The sequence below is a fragment of the Silene latifolia genome, chromosome 9, assembly GCF_048544455.1.
Source record: "Silene latifolia isolate original U9 population chromosome 9, ASM4854445v1, whole genome shotgun sequence".
Taxonomy (NCBI): Eukaryota; Viridiplantae; Streptophyta; class Magnoliopsida; order Caryophyllales; family Caryophyllaceae; genus Silene; species Silene latifolia.
In genome coordinates, this window is record NC_133534.1 from 82,275,501 (window position 1) to 82,295,174 (window position 19,674).

The following is a 19,674-nucleotide window of genomic DNA, read 5'->3' on the forward strand; positions in this document are numbered from 1 at the left end:
CCCTTACAAGCTAGTCTATGGAAAGGCATGCCATTTGCCAATTAAGCTAGAGTACAAAGCCTTTTTGGCAATCAAAGCTCTGAACCTTGATCTCAAGTTAAGTGGACAAAAGAGGATAATGCAAATTCAATAGTTGGAGGAATTCCGACTACAATCCTACGAAAATGCAAAGATCTACAAGGAGAGGACAAAGTTGCTTCATGACAAGAGAATCAAGCAAAAAGCCTTGCACAAGGGAGACAAAGTCCTTCTATTTAACTCCCGATATCGACTCTTTCCTGGGAAGCTAAATTCAAGATGGATGGGGCCCTATGTGATCACCGAAGTGGGAAAATATGGCGACTTTGAAATAAAGTCGGAAGATGGAAACAAGTTCAATGTCAACGGCCAAAGGTTTAAACCATATTATGAAGGAGCATTCATCGGAGAAGTAGAGGTCATCCGTCTCGAGCCTCTCCCACCATGAAAGGACCATCAAAGAGAGAGAGCTTGGTGGAGTCCTCTCCAAACAACCATTTGAAAATGTACTAAATCGTCTCACTTGTATTTTTAACTTTATTGCTTTTACATATAATTTCAATAAAGCATGATTTTTGACATGAGAGTTGGTGAGGGAGTGTTACTAATTCATTTGATGAATGAAGGATTTAGCAATTCAAGTGTGGGGAAGCACTCTTATCAAATGAGGAGAAAGACGAATAAAAAGGAGGGAACCCCCACGGGCAGACCTGAGCCCTTGGGAACTACAGACGATCCGGGCATCCAAGGGAGAGACTCGAGCGTCCTGGACTCGGGACGCGGGTCTTGGGGGGGTTGGCATTGAAAAAAGGGGGTCTGCCACAAAATCTGAGCATATCATACACAGGACGAGCGTCCCAGGCCTTGAGCCTCCCATCTTGTGAAAGATCCGAACGTCCTGGCCTGCTTCAAATTGATGATTTCTCGCTGCTTATAAATCTGCACGTCCTCAAGTGAAGCCGAGTGTCCCCGGTACGCATCCGCTCATCTTGAGAGCAATCCGCGCATCCAAGCATGAGTTGGAAACTCCAGAGTGCACTGACTAAGGATCCAAGCATTCTGAGCTCGATCCGCTCGTCCCCAGCTGCTCTTATGGATTTACTATAGAGCAAGGATCCGCCCGTCCCCATCATGGCCCGAGCGTCTCCCTCTTGTGTTGCTTTTCTATTTTCGACAAATGCTATCTTTCACCCACCACACATTTCATGACACCCTATCCATCTTTCCTCTATAAAACATAAAATCCTCTCCCATATGACTCAAAACACATCAAAAGCAACCATTTACCTCTCTAAATTAAAAACCCCCAAAACCTAGGGTTTCAAGAAGGATCTCAATTACAAAGAACATTCTCATCTTCCACAAGTAAAACTTCAAGATCTACTTTTAAGATTAGAGCAAGAGGGTCCTTGCCTAGAGAAAGAATAAGAACAAGGGTAATTGGAAGCTCCTCAACATCTCACCTTAACACATTGAGGAGAGAGAATGAATAACTAATTGATCTGTCAAGACTTAATGAGTTCTCCAACATAGAATTTGTCAATGATTTCCAAAGACTCGTCTTTCATCGTCTCCTTGTTAATAACATTCTTCCTACTAAATTCATGTGCCATGAGACATTAAGAAAACTAGGCATCTATCATCAAACCGAGGCACTCTTCGAGTTATTTGGTCTTTCAACTATGTTCAACATGCATGAACTCACTTACCAGTCCTTAGTTCTTGAATTATTGAGTTTTCTAAAGATTTCTACCTTGAACAAGACAATTTGTGTGGAGTTTAGACTAGAGAACACAACTCGAATGATGGCTCTTGTGGACTTTGCTAGTGTGTTGGGTCTTGATGTATCGCCTACCCGTACATCAAAGCCGCGGACTTATAGCATAACACCTCTATGGCGAGCCATGACGGGTCGCGACTTCTCTTTCATTAAGGAATGCTCGGCCTCTCATATTCAAAACCCCATTATTAGGCTTACTTACCGGTTTATCACTAGCACTCTCTTAGCAGGCCGTGATCCCGCGGTAGTGAATGAACTCGATCTTGTTTTTATGGAGTCCTACCTAAAGATACAAGGGAGGAGCGGTTATCACTTCAACGCCCCCTTAGTACTTCTTGAAAGATGGGCAAAGTTCTGAAATGGAGTTAATGATGGTATGATCCACATTGTCAATGGGGGATTAATTACAAGGCATGCAAAATTCTTCAACCCCAACTTCAATAACAACAATTCTTATATACCTCTTCCGGGCAACACCAAGATTGATGAAATGTTTATTCTCCGACAACACCATTGGATAGCCCTTGAAGGCTTTGAGCGAAGGATTAAGTGGATCACCAAGGGGAGCACCCCCATCTTTTTTCCAATGGAAGGATTAACAAGAATATCACCTCGAAGGGGTCCCCTCTCACAAGTACCATCCTACCTCGTCCCAACCAGTGCAAACCGAGCAAATCAAACCGCACCTCCTACTCAACCTCAAAAACATGAAACTCAAGAAAATGAAAAACAAAAAGTTGTCATCCCGCCTTACCCCATTCCATATCAACCTTATAATCACCCAAATCCCTTCATCCTTCGAAGAGACGATTTTGTCACGGGTCTACTCCAAGACATGCACCAAAAGCAATATGAAGCAAGAGTGGACAATTATTATGCTCTCTATCCACAATTTTACCGGTAGGCCAATCAAGGGCATATTAGTGAAGAGGGAATACTTCCTTATTGGGCTCAAATGGATATCCTTTTTCCAAACTTGGAGCATGCCAATGGTGGAACGCATGGACATGGAGAAGGAGAAGGAGAAAGGTCAAGTGGCGGTGATACGGTTGAAGTTAATAGCGAGGGGGACGAATTTATGGACTTCTATGAAAGCGATGCATCACAAGCACAATGGGATAGTGATATTGGAGGGGATGATAGTAACCAATGAATATGTTTATGATCTAGGTGGAGTGGGCATGGGCTACTCACCATGGCCAAGGTGAAGCTCTTCTATTTCCCCTCATTTTTCTTGTCAAAAATTTTATGCTTTTCTAACATGGTTAACATTATCAACAGGATTAGAGGTTTGGGTGCCAAAAAACTCTCTTATGCTGGCAGAATCACTCTCATCAACTCAGTTCTAAATACTCTCCATAGCTATTGGGCTACTATGTTTTTAATTCCTAAAGTCAGAATCGGGAGAGTTGAAGCAATATGCAGAAACTACTTCTGGGATGGGAGTCCTGATTATCATATAGTCCCTCTAGTAGCTTGGGATAGGGTTACTATGCCCAAAGATGTTGGTGGTCTTGGCGTAAAGAAAGTGGAAAATTGGAATTGGGCAGCTGTTGGTAAATTGGTGAACTGGGTGTATACCAAAGCTGATAGATTGTGGATAAGGTGGATCAGTAATGTTTACTTGAAAGAGCAAGACTGGCAGTCTTACTCCCCCCCTGCAGATTCTCCTTGGACTTGGAAGAATGTTTGCAAAGTCAAGGATAAACTGAAGGATGGATTTGGTGAGAATTGTTGGTTACCTAATGAGAATGGTTATACACTCAAGAATGGTTATAAATGGCTATGCACTCAACAACCTAAGGTGGATTGGTGCTCTCTGGTATGGAACAGCTGGAACATTCCCAAGCATTTAATCATTACGTGGCCTATTATGCAGGAGGGACTAAATACCAGAGCTAAGCTATTCCAGATTGGCTTTTGTGAGGACAATCTTTATTTAATCTGTGGAGATCAACCTGAAACGATCACTCACTTATTCTATGAGTGTCATTACAGCTGCAGAATCAGGGCAGCTCTTGCTGTCTGGATGGGGAGAGCTTTTCCTACTCTTACTGAACTCCAGAATGGTAGGACATGCAGTCTACAATGGAAGGCAATGACTATGATTTTCAATGTTTATCTTTACACGATATGGCATCAGAGAAACATCACCAGACTCCATCAGTCTGTTGTGAGGCCTGAACTGTTAGTTGCTCAGATAGAGGAGATGGCAGGAAGAAGAGGGTGCAGCAAAGCTGGCCCTGGGATGTCTAACATCACTAATGGGTGGTTAAGCTGCTTGCAATGAGGCTTGGTTATCTATTATGCTGTACGTTTTTTGTTTGTTTTTGAGCTTACCAGGGTTTGAACCCCTACCCTTGTATATGTATCTTGGTTCCTTGATATAATATATATACTCACATTTCACCAAAAAAAAAACATTTAATTGTTTCAATCTCTAGTAGTGTCCCTGTAAAAGTTAAGGTCTATTACTCCACCTTGGCCACATCTAGGTGATGATAAATTTATTGTTCCCACCTGTGAAAATCAAAAATGACAAACTAGTTTCATGCATTGCATACTTGTGCATGAACTCCCACATCTTTACACTAGAAATAGTGTATTGCTTGGTTTGGGGAAGTTCAAGCACAAGCATTGGGAGTTAATCTAAATTAGCTCTCCAACCAATAAATTCATGCATCATATAGTATAGTTTAGAATGCATCACTTGTGTATATTTCCTATAGTTTGCATATTAGTGTAGAAATCATGCATTCTCATTTAGCTCGCATTATTTCCTATCGTTTTGGCCATTGAGGACAATGCCCATACTAGTGTGGGGATGGGAAATTCTAACTTGACTTTTAAAATAAAAAAATAATAAAAAATGAAAATTTTTGAAAAATACAAAAACATGTTCATTTATTTTCATAAACATAAAAACCATAAAAAAATTGAAAAACCAAAAACATGTTCATTCCTTTATAGTGTAATTTTGTATATACATATTTGTTTGTTTGTCCTTCTATCACATTGATCGACTACGCCACATCCGAGGCATGAGGATTATGATGACTGCATGGTATGATCTTTCCAATCTCCTTTTTCCTCTCTATGTTAATGACTATGTGGCTTTATTTTAATCAATGCGGTACAAACTAATGTGATTGTATGAGTTGCATTTAGCTTATGTGGCATACTAGTTGATGGAAGCATATGCATTAGGTTGTATAAATGTTAGTTGTGCCATGGCATGTAGTTGCATTTTAGGAAAATTTTTGTGAAAACATTTATTTGGGAAGCTTGACAAGTGTATATAAGGCCCTTGTAGATACTTTATTTTTCTTAAGACTTTGCTCATTAGAATTCTTCTAAAACATCCTAGGATGTGTCATGCTAGTATCCTTTAACCCATGGATTAAGGCCTAGTCAAGAGTACCTTGTGGTGTCATAACTCCTTAGCTACGGTTTATTCCAAGGTCACCCTTGAAACCATGTAACCATCCTCCACCTCTATCACATCTTGTCAACAAAAAGGGAATAGGCACAAAAATTATCAAAATTTGAGTTCAAGAACTAAAATAAAAAACAAGAAGTTTGCAATTTGCATCAAAGAAAAGAGGAGTACAAAAATAAGAATTCCTATGCTTCAAATATAAGCACCATCGCTACAAATGGGGTGGCTTTGAAAATGTTCATAAGAAAAATGCAAAAAGTTGAAAATTTTCAAGCATTGAAATGCCAAACATCAAAGAAATGGCAAAAAGAAAGTGTTCTCAAATGTCAAATACCACAAGAAATTGGGGGGAAAAACAACAATAAAAGCAAACCCCCATATGAAACTCAAAACACATTGATCCCTTTATCCATCGAATATACTTTTATGCATAGTAGAGAGGGGACGACCCTTCTTCTTGTCTAGGAAAGAAGGGGAATTCCGCGTTCCTCCAGTATTTCTAACACCATAGGGAGACTACTCTTGACGAAAGCATTTAAAGATTGAGGACAAAGGTACCCTAGCTTGACACAACTTGGAGGTGATTTATTGGTATCCTTCTACGCTTAGTAGTTTCAAGAAACCGTATCTAAGATGTAATGTGTACCCTTAGATTGCTTCCTCTTTAGTTAATTTCTGCCACTTAGATGAGGAAAGTGGCTATTCATTTTTGTAGATGCATCCATTACCTGCTTTTCTGTGTTTAATGCTTGGATGTATCGCCATTTTGGAAAGCCCCACCTTGCCTTGCAAGAAGGCATCCTACCTCATGGTTGTCTTGTTGTGAGTTGAAGGGGTAGAGTGAGACCCGCTAATTATCTAATATTGGCTATATTTGTAGGTTAGTTTAAATAAAGGTCTTAGTTTTAAGTCACCTCTTTACTCGGGACGAGAAAAGGTTTGGTTTGGGGATGCTTGATGTGACTCATATTTGAGCATATTTAGTTCCCAACTTAACCTCGTTCTTATGCTTTATAGAACTTATTTGGGTCATTTACTATCTTTAGTTTCCCATTTTGCACATTCTTTGAGGTTTTGTCTCCTTGGTAGGAAAGGATTGCTAACCTTGCATTTATGAGGCGAAATGGAGCTAAATTGATCGCATCTAATGACCAAGCATCAAAGAGAATACTAACACTAGAGCCCTGAGTAGATAATAAAGTGAAATGGGCAATGATGAAAGGATCCTTGCATCCCCGACATGATCCTTGCGGATTGTTAAGGAATAAAAGAAGAAAAGCAGACTGTCCAAGAATCCGATCGGATTGAGCACGATCTGGGCGTCTCTGAACACCAAGATCCGGGTGTCTTGTGCCCAAGACGATCGGCTTTCAGCAACTAGATCCGAGCGTCTTCCCCAGGATCCGAGCGGATCACAAGGCAGAACAACCCCTGCCACAACACAGGACTGATGGATCACCATAGAACTAGCAAGAGGATCCGCTCATTTTCTTCGGGAGTAGCATTTCCTCAACTTTTCCTAGGGTCTTAATAGTCATTTAAGCCCTTAGTAACCCTAATCCTTGTACCTAATCTTTAGTATAAATATTCCTTTGTACTACCTGGATTAGCATCCATCCTGAATCAAGTTGTAATCCTCTCTTAATCTCATCCTAATACTCTCAAATTTGTTTTAATTTAGTTGTAATAAAATTCCTCAATATTAATCACATCTTAATCTTTCCTTAACTTCTCTATTGTTCTTCCTTTATTTTGGGTAATTAAAAGATATTGGGTTTATTTGGAGGATTGACAACCTTCCATCAACTATCATGTAATTTTATTATTCTTTTCTTTATTATTTGGAATCATCTTCATAGGTATAATTTCTCTTTAGCCTTGTTTAATTATTGTTAATCACATTCGTTTATTCATTATGTTTTGCTTTGTTAGTATGATTGACAACCTTATTGGCATTCTAAACTTAATAATGAGTGATTAGTTTCCTTAGCTAGGGTTAATGGGGAATTAGGGGAAACAAACACGGAGATTCATTCATACTTAATTTAATATGTCTTCATAATTAATTTGCTTACTTGTTGTTAAAAATCGATTAAACCCACAAAAACCGAGATGGATACCAACGAATGATAGATAGGGCGATTTTGGCATCATTTTACAGCATTTTAAGCATATTTATTTAAGTTGAATGAATGATGTCATTTATTTAAAGTATTTATCTTGTTGTACCAAGTATGGCCTAGTTAATTTTAATCATTATTACCCGAAATGAATGGGAATATCGATTTTTTTGTAATTAAATACGATCTCGTATCGTCGGTTTGTAATTAATTAATAGTTTTATTTATTTTATTAATTAATGTATAATAGGAATAGCTATGTAATTCATTTGTAATAGTTATTTTTATCGGCGTTTCCAAAAGACGGATTACATTGGGACGGAGTCTATTTTTGGAAGGTGTTCCAAATCCCACAAGAAAGAGCCACGTTTGGAATGAAGAGGCAAGGGACCAAGGAGTTGGTTTTCGAAATGTAATAGACTAGTTTTTTATTAACTAGGTGGCCAAACTAGGATTTATTCATATGCTTACATGTTTTCTTGTTTTATTTTCGCGCATGCCAAAATCGCCATTCACGTGCATTTTATTTTCGCGGTTGTTAATTCACGTCATTTACATTCACCGAATTAATTCACTTATAAGGAATTTATGATTAAATTGAAAAGATCTCTCACATAACTAAAATTGAGATTAGCCTTACCAATTAGTAACACCTATGAATCTCTTGTTCATTAGAGCCACGCTCGCCCAAGCGGGGTGTTCTCTTTTTACCTTGGGTAAGTAGGGTGGTAAATGATTATCATACGCTAAAATTGGTTGGACTCAACGGGATATAAGACGGTCTTGTGTTCCGGGGCTAGTAGATGGATTTAAGGAAATTCGTCGACCAAGAGTTCTAGAGGTAGAATTAGTCAACATGACTTACCGAATTTACGCAATTATGGGATGTTTCGCCCAAGCGATGCTCATTTTTGTTTAATATTTGGGTCTTGGAATCATTTATATAATTTAGTGGGAGGTCATTATATAAATGCTAAAACTTGCTAAACATGGTTTTACAAGTAATTTTTAAAACAATGAATGTTAATTTTTCCATTTTGTTGTAGCATTTTAATTCGCAATGGCAACTTCATCAACTCCATCGACTACTTCACTAGGCAAAGATTCATGGCTAAGGTCCGTAATGGACAAATGTATTTTAAAAGATGACGGTAGTAACTTTCTTGAATGGTAATCCAACATCAAAAGTGCCGCGTTGTCCGACAATGTGCTCACTTACTTGACCAATGCTCCTCCTATCGAGCCCGGTGCAAGGGCTTCATCGGCGGTGCGGACCGCCTATGATGACCATGTGAGGATGTCGAATGATATGCAGAATGTTTTGATATGGTCGATGTCGCCAAAGCTCAAGCTATCATGCATTTCTTTAAATGTGTATGAGATATTCACTCGTATGATCACTATGTTTTCACAAACACCTAAAGTCCGTCAATACGATGCAGCGGCACGCTTCTTTGAAGCTAAGCTTGAGAGGGGCCAAAAGTTTGGTCCCCATGTACTCAAAATGGTCGAATATATTGACATCCTAGAGCGTCTAGGGTGTAAGATTCCTAAGACTCTTGTGGTGGATCGTATCCTTCACTCACTCCCCACCAAGTTTGTCCACTTTAGGGTAAACTACAACATGAATGACATGGATAAGAGTTACCATGAAATTCATGTACTCCTCACCTATGCGGAGAGGGATATGGAAGCTAGTGGGAGTGAAAAAGGAGATGTTTTAACCATGAAGTTAAAGAACATGTCCCTTGGAGTCAAGAAAGGAAAAGGGAAGGAAAAGTCCCAATTCAAGAAATCGTCAAAGAAAAATGACAAGGGAAAGGGGAAAACCGTTGAGAATGGCAATCCCAGGGCAAAAAGTGTCAAGCTCTCTGAGGCCGAATGTTTTCATTGTAATGGGAAGGGGCATTATAGGAGGAGTTCTCCCAAATACTTGGAGGTTCTCAAGGAAGGGCGTGTGACGCCTATTTGTATGATTTCCTCTCTCTATGTGATAGACGTTAATTATGCTTGTACTTCCACTTGGGTACTTGATACCGGATGTGGCTCTCACCTTTGTAATCATTTGCAGGGTTTAAGGGACGTGCAAGCACTAGCAAAAGGTGATGTGGATCTCCGCATTGGCAATGGAGCTAGAGTAGCCGCCGTTTCTGTGGGGACCTATGTGCTTACTTTAGCTAGTGGTTTAGAGTTGTATTTAAATAAGTGTTATTTTGTACCAACGTTAACTAAGAACATCATCTTCATTTTCGCGTTAGACGCGGAAGGCTTTTGTTTTATGATTAAGGACAAGTGTTGTACATTTTCTTTTAAATGATGTTAATGACGTTTATCATGTGGAAACTAAAAAGCTCAAAACGGGTGATCAAACGAATCCTACCTTTGGCATTGTCGTTTAGGCCACATAAACGAAAGACGCATTAAGAGACTTGCTTCATCAAAAGTGCTCAAACCATTTGGTTACGAATCTTATGGTACATGCGAGTCTTGCCTTCTAGGCAAGATGACTCGTGCACCTTTTGCGGGAAAAGGGACACGAGCTAGTGAGGTTTTGGCTCTCATACATACGGATGTTTGTGGACCATTAACCATCACCGCTAGAGGAGGTTTTCACTACTTCATTACTTTTGCTGATGACTTAAGTAGATATGGGTATGTCTACTTAATGAAGAACAAGAGTGAAGCCTTTGACAAGTTCAAAGAGTTCCAAAATAAAGTAGAGAACCAATTGGATAAAAAGATAAAGACCCTACAGTCCGACCGTGGTTGTGAGTATTTAAATATTTAATTTGATTCACAACTAAAAGATTGTGGTATTGTATCACAATGGACTCCTTCTGGCATACCGCAGTTAAATGGTGTGGCCGAAAGGAGAAACCGAACTTTACTTGATATGGTTCGGTCTATGATGAGTCTAACTGAGCTTCCTAGTTCATTTTAGGGTTTTGCCCTCTTGTCTGCAGTATTTTCACTAAATTGAAGCCCGACTAAAGCGGCCGATAAGACTCCATATGAGATATGGACATGGAAAGTCCCTCATTTGTCATTCATGCGTATTTGGGGTTGTGAAGCGTACGTCAAGATCAAGTCTGACAATAAGCTTGCACCTAGGTCTGACAAATGTCTTTTTGTAGGATATCCAAGGGAAACACGTGGCTATTACTTCTACAATAAACACGAGAACAAAGTGTTTGTGGCTCGTGATGCTCTCTTCCTAGAAAAGGAGTTTATTTCTAGGAGACAGAGTGGGAGAAAATTTGAACTTGAAGAAGTTCGAGAGCCATAAACCGAGAATGGGGTAGAGGAGAATGTGAAGGATAGCATTCCCTCTTCTTCTGAAACGGTAATTGTTCCTAGAAAGTCAAGTAGTATTTCTAATCCACCTGATCGCTACCTTGGTAACATCAAAGAGGATGGTGTTTTGTTACATTTGGAAAGTGATGAAGCCACTACCTACAAATCGCCCATGTCTAGTCCTGACTCCTCGCTTTGGCTAGAAGCCATGCAGTCCGAAATGGATTCCATGTACGAGAACCAAGTATGGGACTTGGTGGATTTACCTGAGGGAGTGCAACCCCTTCAGTGTAAATGGATATATAAAATTAAGCTCGACGTGGATAAACATGTGGATGTTTACAAAGCTAGATTGGTGGCAAAAGGTTTCACCCAAGTTCATGGTTTACACTATGACGAAACCTTTGCTCCAGTTGCTATGCTTAGGTCCATTAGGATAATCTTAGCGGTTGCCGCATTTCATGATTATGAGATTTGGCAAATGGATGTCAAAACCGCCTTCTTGAATGGGATTATAGAAGAAGAGGTGTACATGATACAACCTGAAGGTTTTGTGGATACATCTAACCCTAAGAAGGTGTGTAAGCTCAAGAAGTCCATTTATGGTCTTAAGCAAGCATCTAGGAGTTGGAATCATCTCTTTGATCATGTTATTAAATAATATGGTTTCACTAGAAGTGTAGAAGAACCGTGTTTATACATTAAGTTTAGTGGGAGTAAGGTTGCATTCTTTGTCCTATATGTGGATGACATATTGCTCATTGGGAATGATGTTCCATCACTCACTTCCGTAAAGGAGTGGCTAGGGAAACACTTCCAAATGAAGGACTTGGGAGAGGCACAACGAATCTTAGGTATCCGGATCTATAGGGATAGGTCCAAGAGGATACTAGCATTGAGTCAAGAAGCTTATATTGACAAAGTTCTTGACCGGTTGAATATCAAAGACTCTAAGAGAGGATTTCTACCTATGGGCCAAGGGATTACTTTGAGCAAGTCACAGTCTCCCTCCACCCCTAAGGAAATTGAACACATGAAGACCGTCCCTTATGCTTCCGCTGTTGGGTCTATCATGTATGCTATGATTTGCACTCGCCCCGACGTTGCGTATGCCTTGAGCATGACAAGTCGTTATCAAGCCAAGCCTGGTGAGAGTCACTGGATAGCCGTAAAGAACATCCTTAAGTATTTGAGAAGGACTAAGGATTCGTTCTTAGTGTTTGGAGGAGAAACTGAGTTGCGTGTAAGAGGTTACACGGACGCAAGTTTCCAAACCGATCGGGATGACATGAAATCCCAATCCAGCTATGTGTTTATGCTAAATGGAGGAGCTGTTTGTTGGAAGAGCTTCAAGCAAAGCATTACCACGGATTCTACAACAGAGGCTGAGTATCTTGCAGCATCTGAGGCTGCGAAGGAAGCTGTTTGGATTAGGCAATTCATGGAGGGGCTAGGAGTAGCCCATTCCGCCAAAGATCCTATCACTCAATATTGTGATAACAGTGGAGCTATTTTTCAAGCCAAAGAGCCTAAGTCTAGTAACAAATCTAGACACATTGAAAGGAAATACCATGTAATTAGAGATTATGTGGAAAGGAAGGAAATTGACATTTGTAAGGTTGGGACAGACGATAATATTGTTGATCCTTTAAACAAGCCTTTATCAAAGGCTAAGCATGATGGTCATGTCGTCGCTATGGGATTGAGACGAGTACCAGATTTTCTTTAAATTAATGATATGTTATAATTAGATAGTGTATCTCTTATTATATATATGATAATCACATTCATTGTTTTCACATTCATTTCTTTTATGAATCTTTTATTTAGTGTGACTAAATTATTAATACCTTGTTTATCGGAATAAGTTGTGGAGATAATGTTGAACACTATTCAATTGAATAAGATGAACATAGTATTTTGTCCCTAGTCACTTAATGAGGTGACGTCTCGGAGTGACTAGATTGTAAGTCGATTGATGGTTGTTAAACACCATAAGGTCATATGTGATGACTGGTCGATTACATAGGCAGAGTTTGTGACATTTTGCCGGACAGTGACCATTTAGAGAGTCCCTAAGTTCTATTATAGACGCCTGGTCGTGGCGGGGATCTCTAAGATGTTCTAATGAGTCGATTCTTTTGACTGGAGACTATTATCTGCGCAAGTGCAGTTTCCGAGTGACTTTGGTTTTTGTCCTAGGTCGTGCCGTGAAAGGTGGCCAAAAGGGCATTTACTAGGTCATGGTGAGCTGTATTGTGCAATTGGATAAATTGGGCATACAGGAATTGTCCACCCACGTTGGGTAACTATATCTCAAGGCCACTCGAGGAGTTAATGACTACAAATGCGTGGCCACGCTCGGAAGTAATCTGTATGAGATTTTTCCGGTCTGGTAGTCACACTCCCGATCGAGTAAACCACTCGAGATATGTTCGTGTGCAAGTGCGACCTGAAAGACACCTTGCATTGAGTGGGAGATTAAAACGGACAAGAGAATTGGTAGCGCACACCTTGTGTCGGACAAGTGGGAGATTGTTGGAGTTAGTGTCCTCCACAATAGTGCGTTAACATAATAAATCTCATTAATGGAATATCGTCAGATATTTAATTATTTGATCCTCGTCAGTTGATTAACGTAAATCGATAACAGTTGGCTGACTAGAGTTTGACGTTATTGTCGTGAGACGACGGTGATCAACTGACCCCTTTCGGTCACACCTATAGGAACTAACCCCAATAGACAACTAATTAATTGTATGAGATACAATTTATTTAGTCCCTTGATTTGTAGACTAAAAGGTTAGTCAATTATTTTAAGAGAGAATTCGAGTTGCGAACTCGAGGAACGGCGGTTATTATTTAATTATGTGATAATTGAATAATAAATTTTGGGAGACGGGTTTTAGTTAATTAACTGTTAATTTAGTAAAATTGTACTAATTGATTAATGTGATTAATATTAGTACGTAAATAATATGTGTAGTGGTACACGTATATTACGGAGTAAATTGGACGAATTAATTATGAAAGTATTTAAACATGAAACGATGTTTAAAATAAAATTACACGTATTTGTGTGACAAATATAAGAACCAACATGGACCCGTATATGGGCAAGTGGACCGTGTAAAATAGAGTAGTGGATGATTACTCACATAATCATTTCACCTTACTTTATATACTACCATAATTTTTCTTATATAAGATTTTGCATGTGATGTAAGATGAAAAATATAAGACAAAATTTGTCCACTCCAACACTCTACTTCCACCCGCCACTTTCCCTTCCTTTATACTCCATCTATTGTTCATTTCTACACAACATCATTTGTATGTTTTGCATGTGAACATAAAAATCATCATCTCTCTAAAAAATAATTATTCATCTTTACTAAGTTTGTTAGTAAATAAATTTTATTACTAAGATTTATTAGTAATATTACAAATAATATCAAGGGTATAATAATAATAAGTTCTAGTTAAATACTTGTTATTATTTTTGGGTAAGTTCTTGGGTGCAACAAGAAGGAGATCTTCTCTTTGAGGATTTGTAAGGAGGATCATCCATTTGGTATAAGCTCAAGAACAAGCTAGTAAGGTGAACTAGTTTGTGCCCTTTTTACCACAAAATCAATGTAAGGAAATTGTTTTTCCTTATACATTCATTTTTATGCTTTCATATTAGCATGCATGTTACATAGATCACCTAAATGACAAATTATGAGATAATTTAATTTTTATTAGAGAGTCTAATATGGATCTATGATCTTTCATATACACCAACTCGAGCCTCATTAGATCATGCATATAGTTGGATAGGAAGGATTAAGTCGACTTGTAGGTGTTTTACAATCTAATCGATTCGGCTCCGGGACCCAAACCTTCTTAGGGATTGTAAGATATACACTAAATCGATCCCATCACAATAATAAGTGCTTGCATCTAGTTGAGAACATGTTTGTATGATCAACTTCCATGAATCCCTTATCAACCCATGACATCCTAATGCCTTTAATCAATTGTTTACATCCCCTTTTAAGTACCTTGCTTGTTTTTATTGCTTTACTTTTATCTTGTTAATTAGTTTAGACCAATTTCATCTTAACCCAAATTGTGACACCCTAAGACACAACCATTTGTAATTGAGAATCCTATATCAATACCCGTCCCTTGGGATCTGACCTTTACTTACCTCTTTACTAAGAGTAGTTTGTGAAGTTATAAATATTGTTTTGGTTGGTAGCTTTTGACGACGAGTTTGAATCGAACCAAAACCTAACTCGGTAAATTGAAGTTTAATTTCCGTCTTGCATGCAAATCAACAGTAAATCCAACTTGACATCAATTACTTGATTATTTGGTTAAACTGTAATACCCGGCCTTTGTGGGGCCCGTACTTAGACCTTGGGATACGAGAGGGGACTTTAGACCGATACGATATCACTCGGGAGGGAAGGATGGCCTTACACTAGACCTAGACTAGACCAAGTGGAGTTACAACGGATCGAGTGGATCCACTCGGTTAAGTGAAAACTATACTCGACCGAATGAGTTTAATCGACCGAGTAGAGTACTACTCGGCCGAGTGAGTCCACTCGACTGAGTGGACTCGGCACTCGGTCGAGTGACGCTGTTTTCAGAACACGGGATTAAACCCCTTTCTCTCCAAACCCTAAAATCATTTCCATCTTCCTCCTTATATCTCCAAACTCTCTCCCTTCTCTAAATCCTCACAAATACCTACTACTTGAGATTCAAGCTTGGATTAGAAGATTTACCACTTTCCTCTTCATCTCCTTCATCTAGTAAGTAAAGATCTACCCTTTTTAGTCTTTAAACCCTAACTTTTGGTGGAATTCGTTATGGGTAATTAATTAGTAATTAGTATGTATAATAGGAGTAATTAAGGGGTATTGATAAGGGGATTTGTAGTGTATATTAGTATAGGATGTATTGTGATAGTTATTATGTGATTTGTATAAGATGAGATGGTTCCTTGAGACGGTCTCGGCCCGGGTTCGAGTAGCTTGAGGAGATTGCTAAAAGGTAGGTTAAACCTACTCGGTTTCAATAATGTGATGTTGTTATGTTGATGTTGTAGTTAGTCTTACATAATTAGGGCATTTATATTAAAATATGTTTAGTGGTAATCACATAATTAAGAGGATGATTATGATATGTTGAGTGTGGTTCATGATACCCGTCGTTGTAGGTACCAAAAATAAGATTTATAATTTCCTATTAAGACTAACCTAGGCTAGTGGTAACAGGGTCGAACCACAAGGAGGCGAATGTAATTTCTAATTGTCTAATTTAGTCTAAGGTAACGAAAGTGGGGGTTGAATTGATTTGGTCTATACTAATAGCAATAAAAGACATTAAACTAAATAAACGGATAAAACAGATAAAAGAAGGGGTACTAGGATGGTCGGTTCGTTATAGGTTCGGCGGCAGCATACTAAACAGGTCTAATCAAACACATGAGGCGGGAAACAAGAGGTCCTCTCGGTCCACTCTTAACAGATAGCATTTCGATCTCGCTATATGTCCCTAACATCACTAATACTGACTCTCGTCCTGAAAAGTGTTTTATAATCTAAACTTTACCAATCTTTCGATCTCAGCATAGTTTAGTCATTTTAATTGGGGATCTAACAACTGTCCCTATCTCTCGTTCTAATGGGTCAGTCATATCCTAAACATTCAACTAGTCGTGTGCACTCGATTCGTCGAATAAAGAATTAAAACAATTAAAATGAAAGTAAAACCCCACGAGGTCAGTCGATCGACCAAGTAAGGCAGTCGATCGACTGACATGCGATTCAGGCCGTGTTATTCTATTGCCGCCTACACTATAATTCCCCTACATCCTATCACAAGCAATTTAGCTACTCATAACTATTATGAAAATAATTATAATATTGACGATATAGATTACTGAATTCATGCTTAAAACAGTTGAACAAACAATTAACATAAAGCGGTAATTACGGTTTCGGGAAACTAACTAGCAATTTCTAAACTATCAACGCAATAAAGATGAACTGGAATAAGAGCAAGTGAATACCGAAATTGCAGAAGGATTGTAACGGAATGATTGAAAGCACAACGAAAATCCAATGCGAAAATAGTTTCCCAAACCCTAATTATTTTATAAAACTAAACTGAATGTAAAGTGAGGTAAAAACTGGATGAAAATCTCTGGAAAACTAGGTTACGTTATATAGCAAATATACGTAACACTTATTATTAAAACCTAAACACAATGGGCTTCAAGTTCCTCGATCTTTTAATTCTCGTCTGAAGCAGCGATGTGGTCGATCGACTATGCAGGGCGGTCGATCAACTGACTAGCAGTGTACAGTAGCTTCTGGAGCCCGAGAGTTGGTCGATCGACTGAAGGTAGTGGTCGATCGACTGCTCTAGCTGGTACTTGACTTCTACGATCTCGTGGATTTGTCTTTTGGGAGTTGAATTGCGCACCAAGCTAGTTCCTTAAGTGAATACTTCACGTCAAAATGCAATGCAAGACACTCGGGGACGGATTTAGCTAAATTTCCGTTGAATTCTTCACATTTCTGCAATAATGTACAAAAACACGAAAGTAGACGGAAATAGGGGAACTGGTAGCTTAAACTACACAAATGAGCTCTGAAATGCGTGGAAAATAGGATGTAAAACATCATATAAAAGACACGCATCAAACATCCCCAAACCAAACCCTTGCTTGTCCCCAAGCAAAAACTAGACTCGATCTAACGACCTAATGGAACGAGTTCAATCTCAGAGCGAATTACAACATGTAAAGCCTAAACCAATTTAATGCAATAACTAACAATCAATTAGTAATGCGAATCATGCAAACGAGTTATAAGGTCGTTAAAAACTGCTGAACCGTCAACCATAGAGACTTATCAAATCGGACTCTCACGGGTCGCTCAAATCACTCATAAGCACAGGTTAATATATAAGAGGATAGAAAGAATTCATTTCTGTAGAGACTCTCACCTAACTACGACCTATGAGAACATGCCTGCAATATAATATGAAAACAATCTCTACAACCGTATATATATGCATTCCAACCAACACATGACCATGACACATGCCGAGGTATATATGTGGATATGTGAGGTATGGGTAAGAAGAGGCAAAACATTTATGGAAAAGTGGAGGTACAGGTGATCAAGCTAGTACCCAAACGGAACCATATGGCAACATCCTTCTTCTTGCTCAAAATCAAACGAAACGGTGCTATAGCAAGCACAAATCTCACAGTCTCCAGTATGAAAGTAATCAATTAACTCTCCATAAGATAAGAATAATACATGGGAGCAAAAATCGCCATAAGATAAAGGCTTGAATTATGCGAATTGATTCTTTCTTTTTCTTTCGAACTCCAGTCGATCGACCATAATTGGCAGTCGGTCGACTGCTTTGAACACTACAGAACCTCTTTTTCTCTTTTTTCAAATCATTTTTCTTTTCTTTTTGTTTCTTTTCAACTTCTTTCCTCCTTCATTTCATCTTCCCAACTAAATCTCAAATAAGAGCAATTGGCTACCAAAAACGAAGTGACAATCCCAACAACTAAACTACTAGCTTGACAAAGGACAGGCTAAATGTAGGATGTAGTAAATAGGACAAAAAGGATATTTTTGGCAATGTGGAGCTTATGGGCGAAACGAATAAAGGAAAACCTCTACCACATGTGTCAACAAACCACAAACTGAATGCATACAGGTATTAAGCAGACTAAGTTCATATTTATGCACATTTATGTAACATGCCTCATAAGGAGTACTACTCACATCCTAGATAAACTGGTCATAGATGTCACCAGTTATAGGCTCTAAATCTTAGAAATATGATGTAGCTTGCCAAAATTCTAAGTCAAGTCTCAAGTTCAGCAAACAGTGAACGAAAACTCGTAGGTATGCACTTATATGATTCTACTAATAACATGTTAATCAAGCAAGGCTTAGGCAAAAACAGGTGCAAATGCAATGTCATCATTGAAATACTACCGTTCCGACTCGACCTATATGCTAAAATAAACGTGCATTTTTCGAAATTTGATGAAATTTTTTCAATTTTTTTTGAACTTTTGGTATACATATATCAAATGAAATAAACAATGCAAAAAAGAATGTAAACGTGAATGCAAGAAAATGATATGCGACGCAAAACCCTTCCCCAAACCAAATCGCACAATGTCCCCATTGTGCAAAATCATGTAATGAAGAAAAGAGAAACGGGAATTTGCGAGAAAATTAAATAAAACATGAAGTAAAGACTTAGAAACTCACAAGACTTTCAGCGCAGCAAGGGAAACCTCCCCAAACCAGCGTGAGCTAGGAGGTTTCAGTAGCTAGCAGTGCTACTAATAAGTACCTGAAAAGACAAACAAAGTACCACACATAAATCGAGAAAGCAATGATGAAGCGGTATTATGTGCAAAATTGAGAAAAATAGAAGAAATAAATAGTGACGGAAGATAATGTGGAGTAGAAAACTCCCTTAGTTCCGCAAATCGACCAAACATAGCAGGAGAGAGGTCGTAAACAGGTACAACAGTGCAGTTCGATCGATCGACCACATCACTCAGTCGACCGACCGAGGTGAAAGGAACAGTAGCTCCTGGAAACTGCAGACCAGTCGATCGACTGAAAATACTGTTGTACTTCAGATTTCTTCGTATTTGCTCAATTAGTTGAGCTAATAAGGTCTAAAAACCTGCAAATGCACAATAATACGCGCCCAGAATTGCGCAAAACCCAAAGTAAAGTCTAAAGTACTTAAAAATCCAAAGTAACAAAAATAAATGCGAAGTCTCGCGCACACAAAATACGGTAAATAGTCTTAAAAGCAATAAAGTAAATGTTTGATAAAGCATTTGATCAACTAATAGTTGATCAAGAATGGCCATGGTATGGCCCACTTCGTTGGCTTCTGGCTACTAGAGATAGCCTCAACGGTGCTTATCTTCTTGGTTGCACCCTTCTTAGCTTCAACATCCG

General features: G+C 38.8%; 1 protein-coding gene across 1 annotated transcript; it reads left to right on the forward strand.

Annotated features, from left to right (window-relative positions):
* The first annotated feature begins 3,059 nt into the window (after positions 1-3,059).
* LOC141601290 (uncharacterized) lies at positions 3,060-4,088 on the forward strand. Its single transcript, XM_074421560.1, has one exon. The coding sequence runs from the start codon at positions 3,060-3,062 to the stop codon at positions 4,086-4,088; it is 1,029 nt and encodes a 342-aa protein (XP_074277661.1).
* The last annotated feature ends 15,586 nt before the right edge of the window (positions 4,089-19,674 follow it).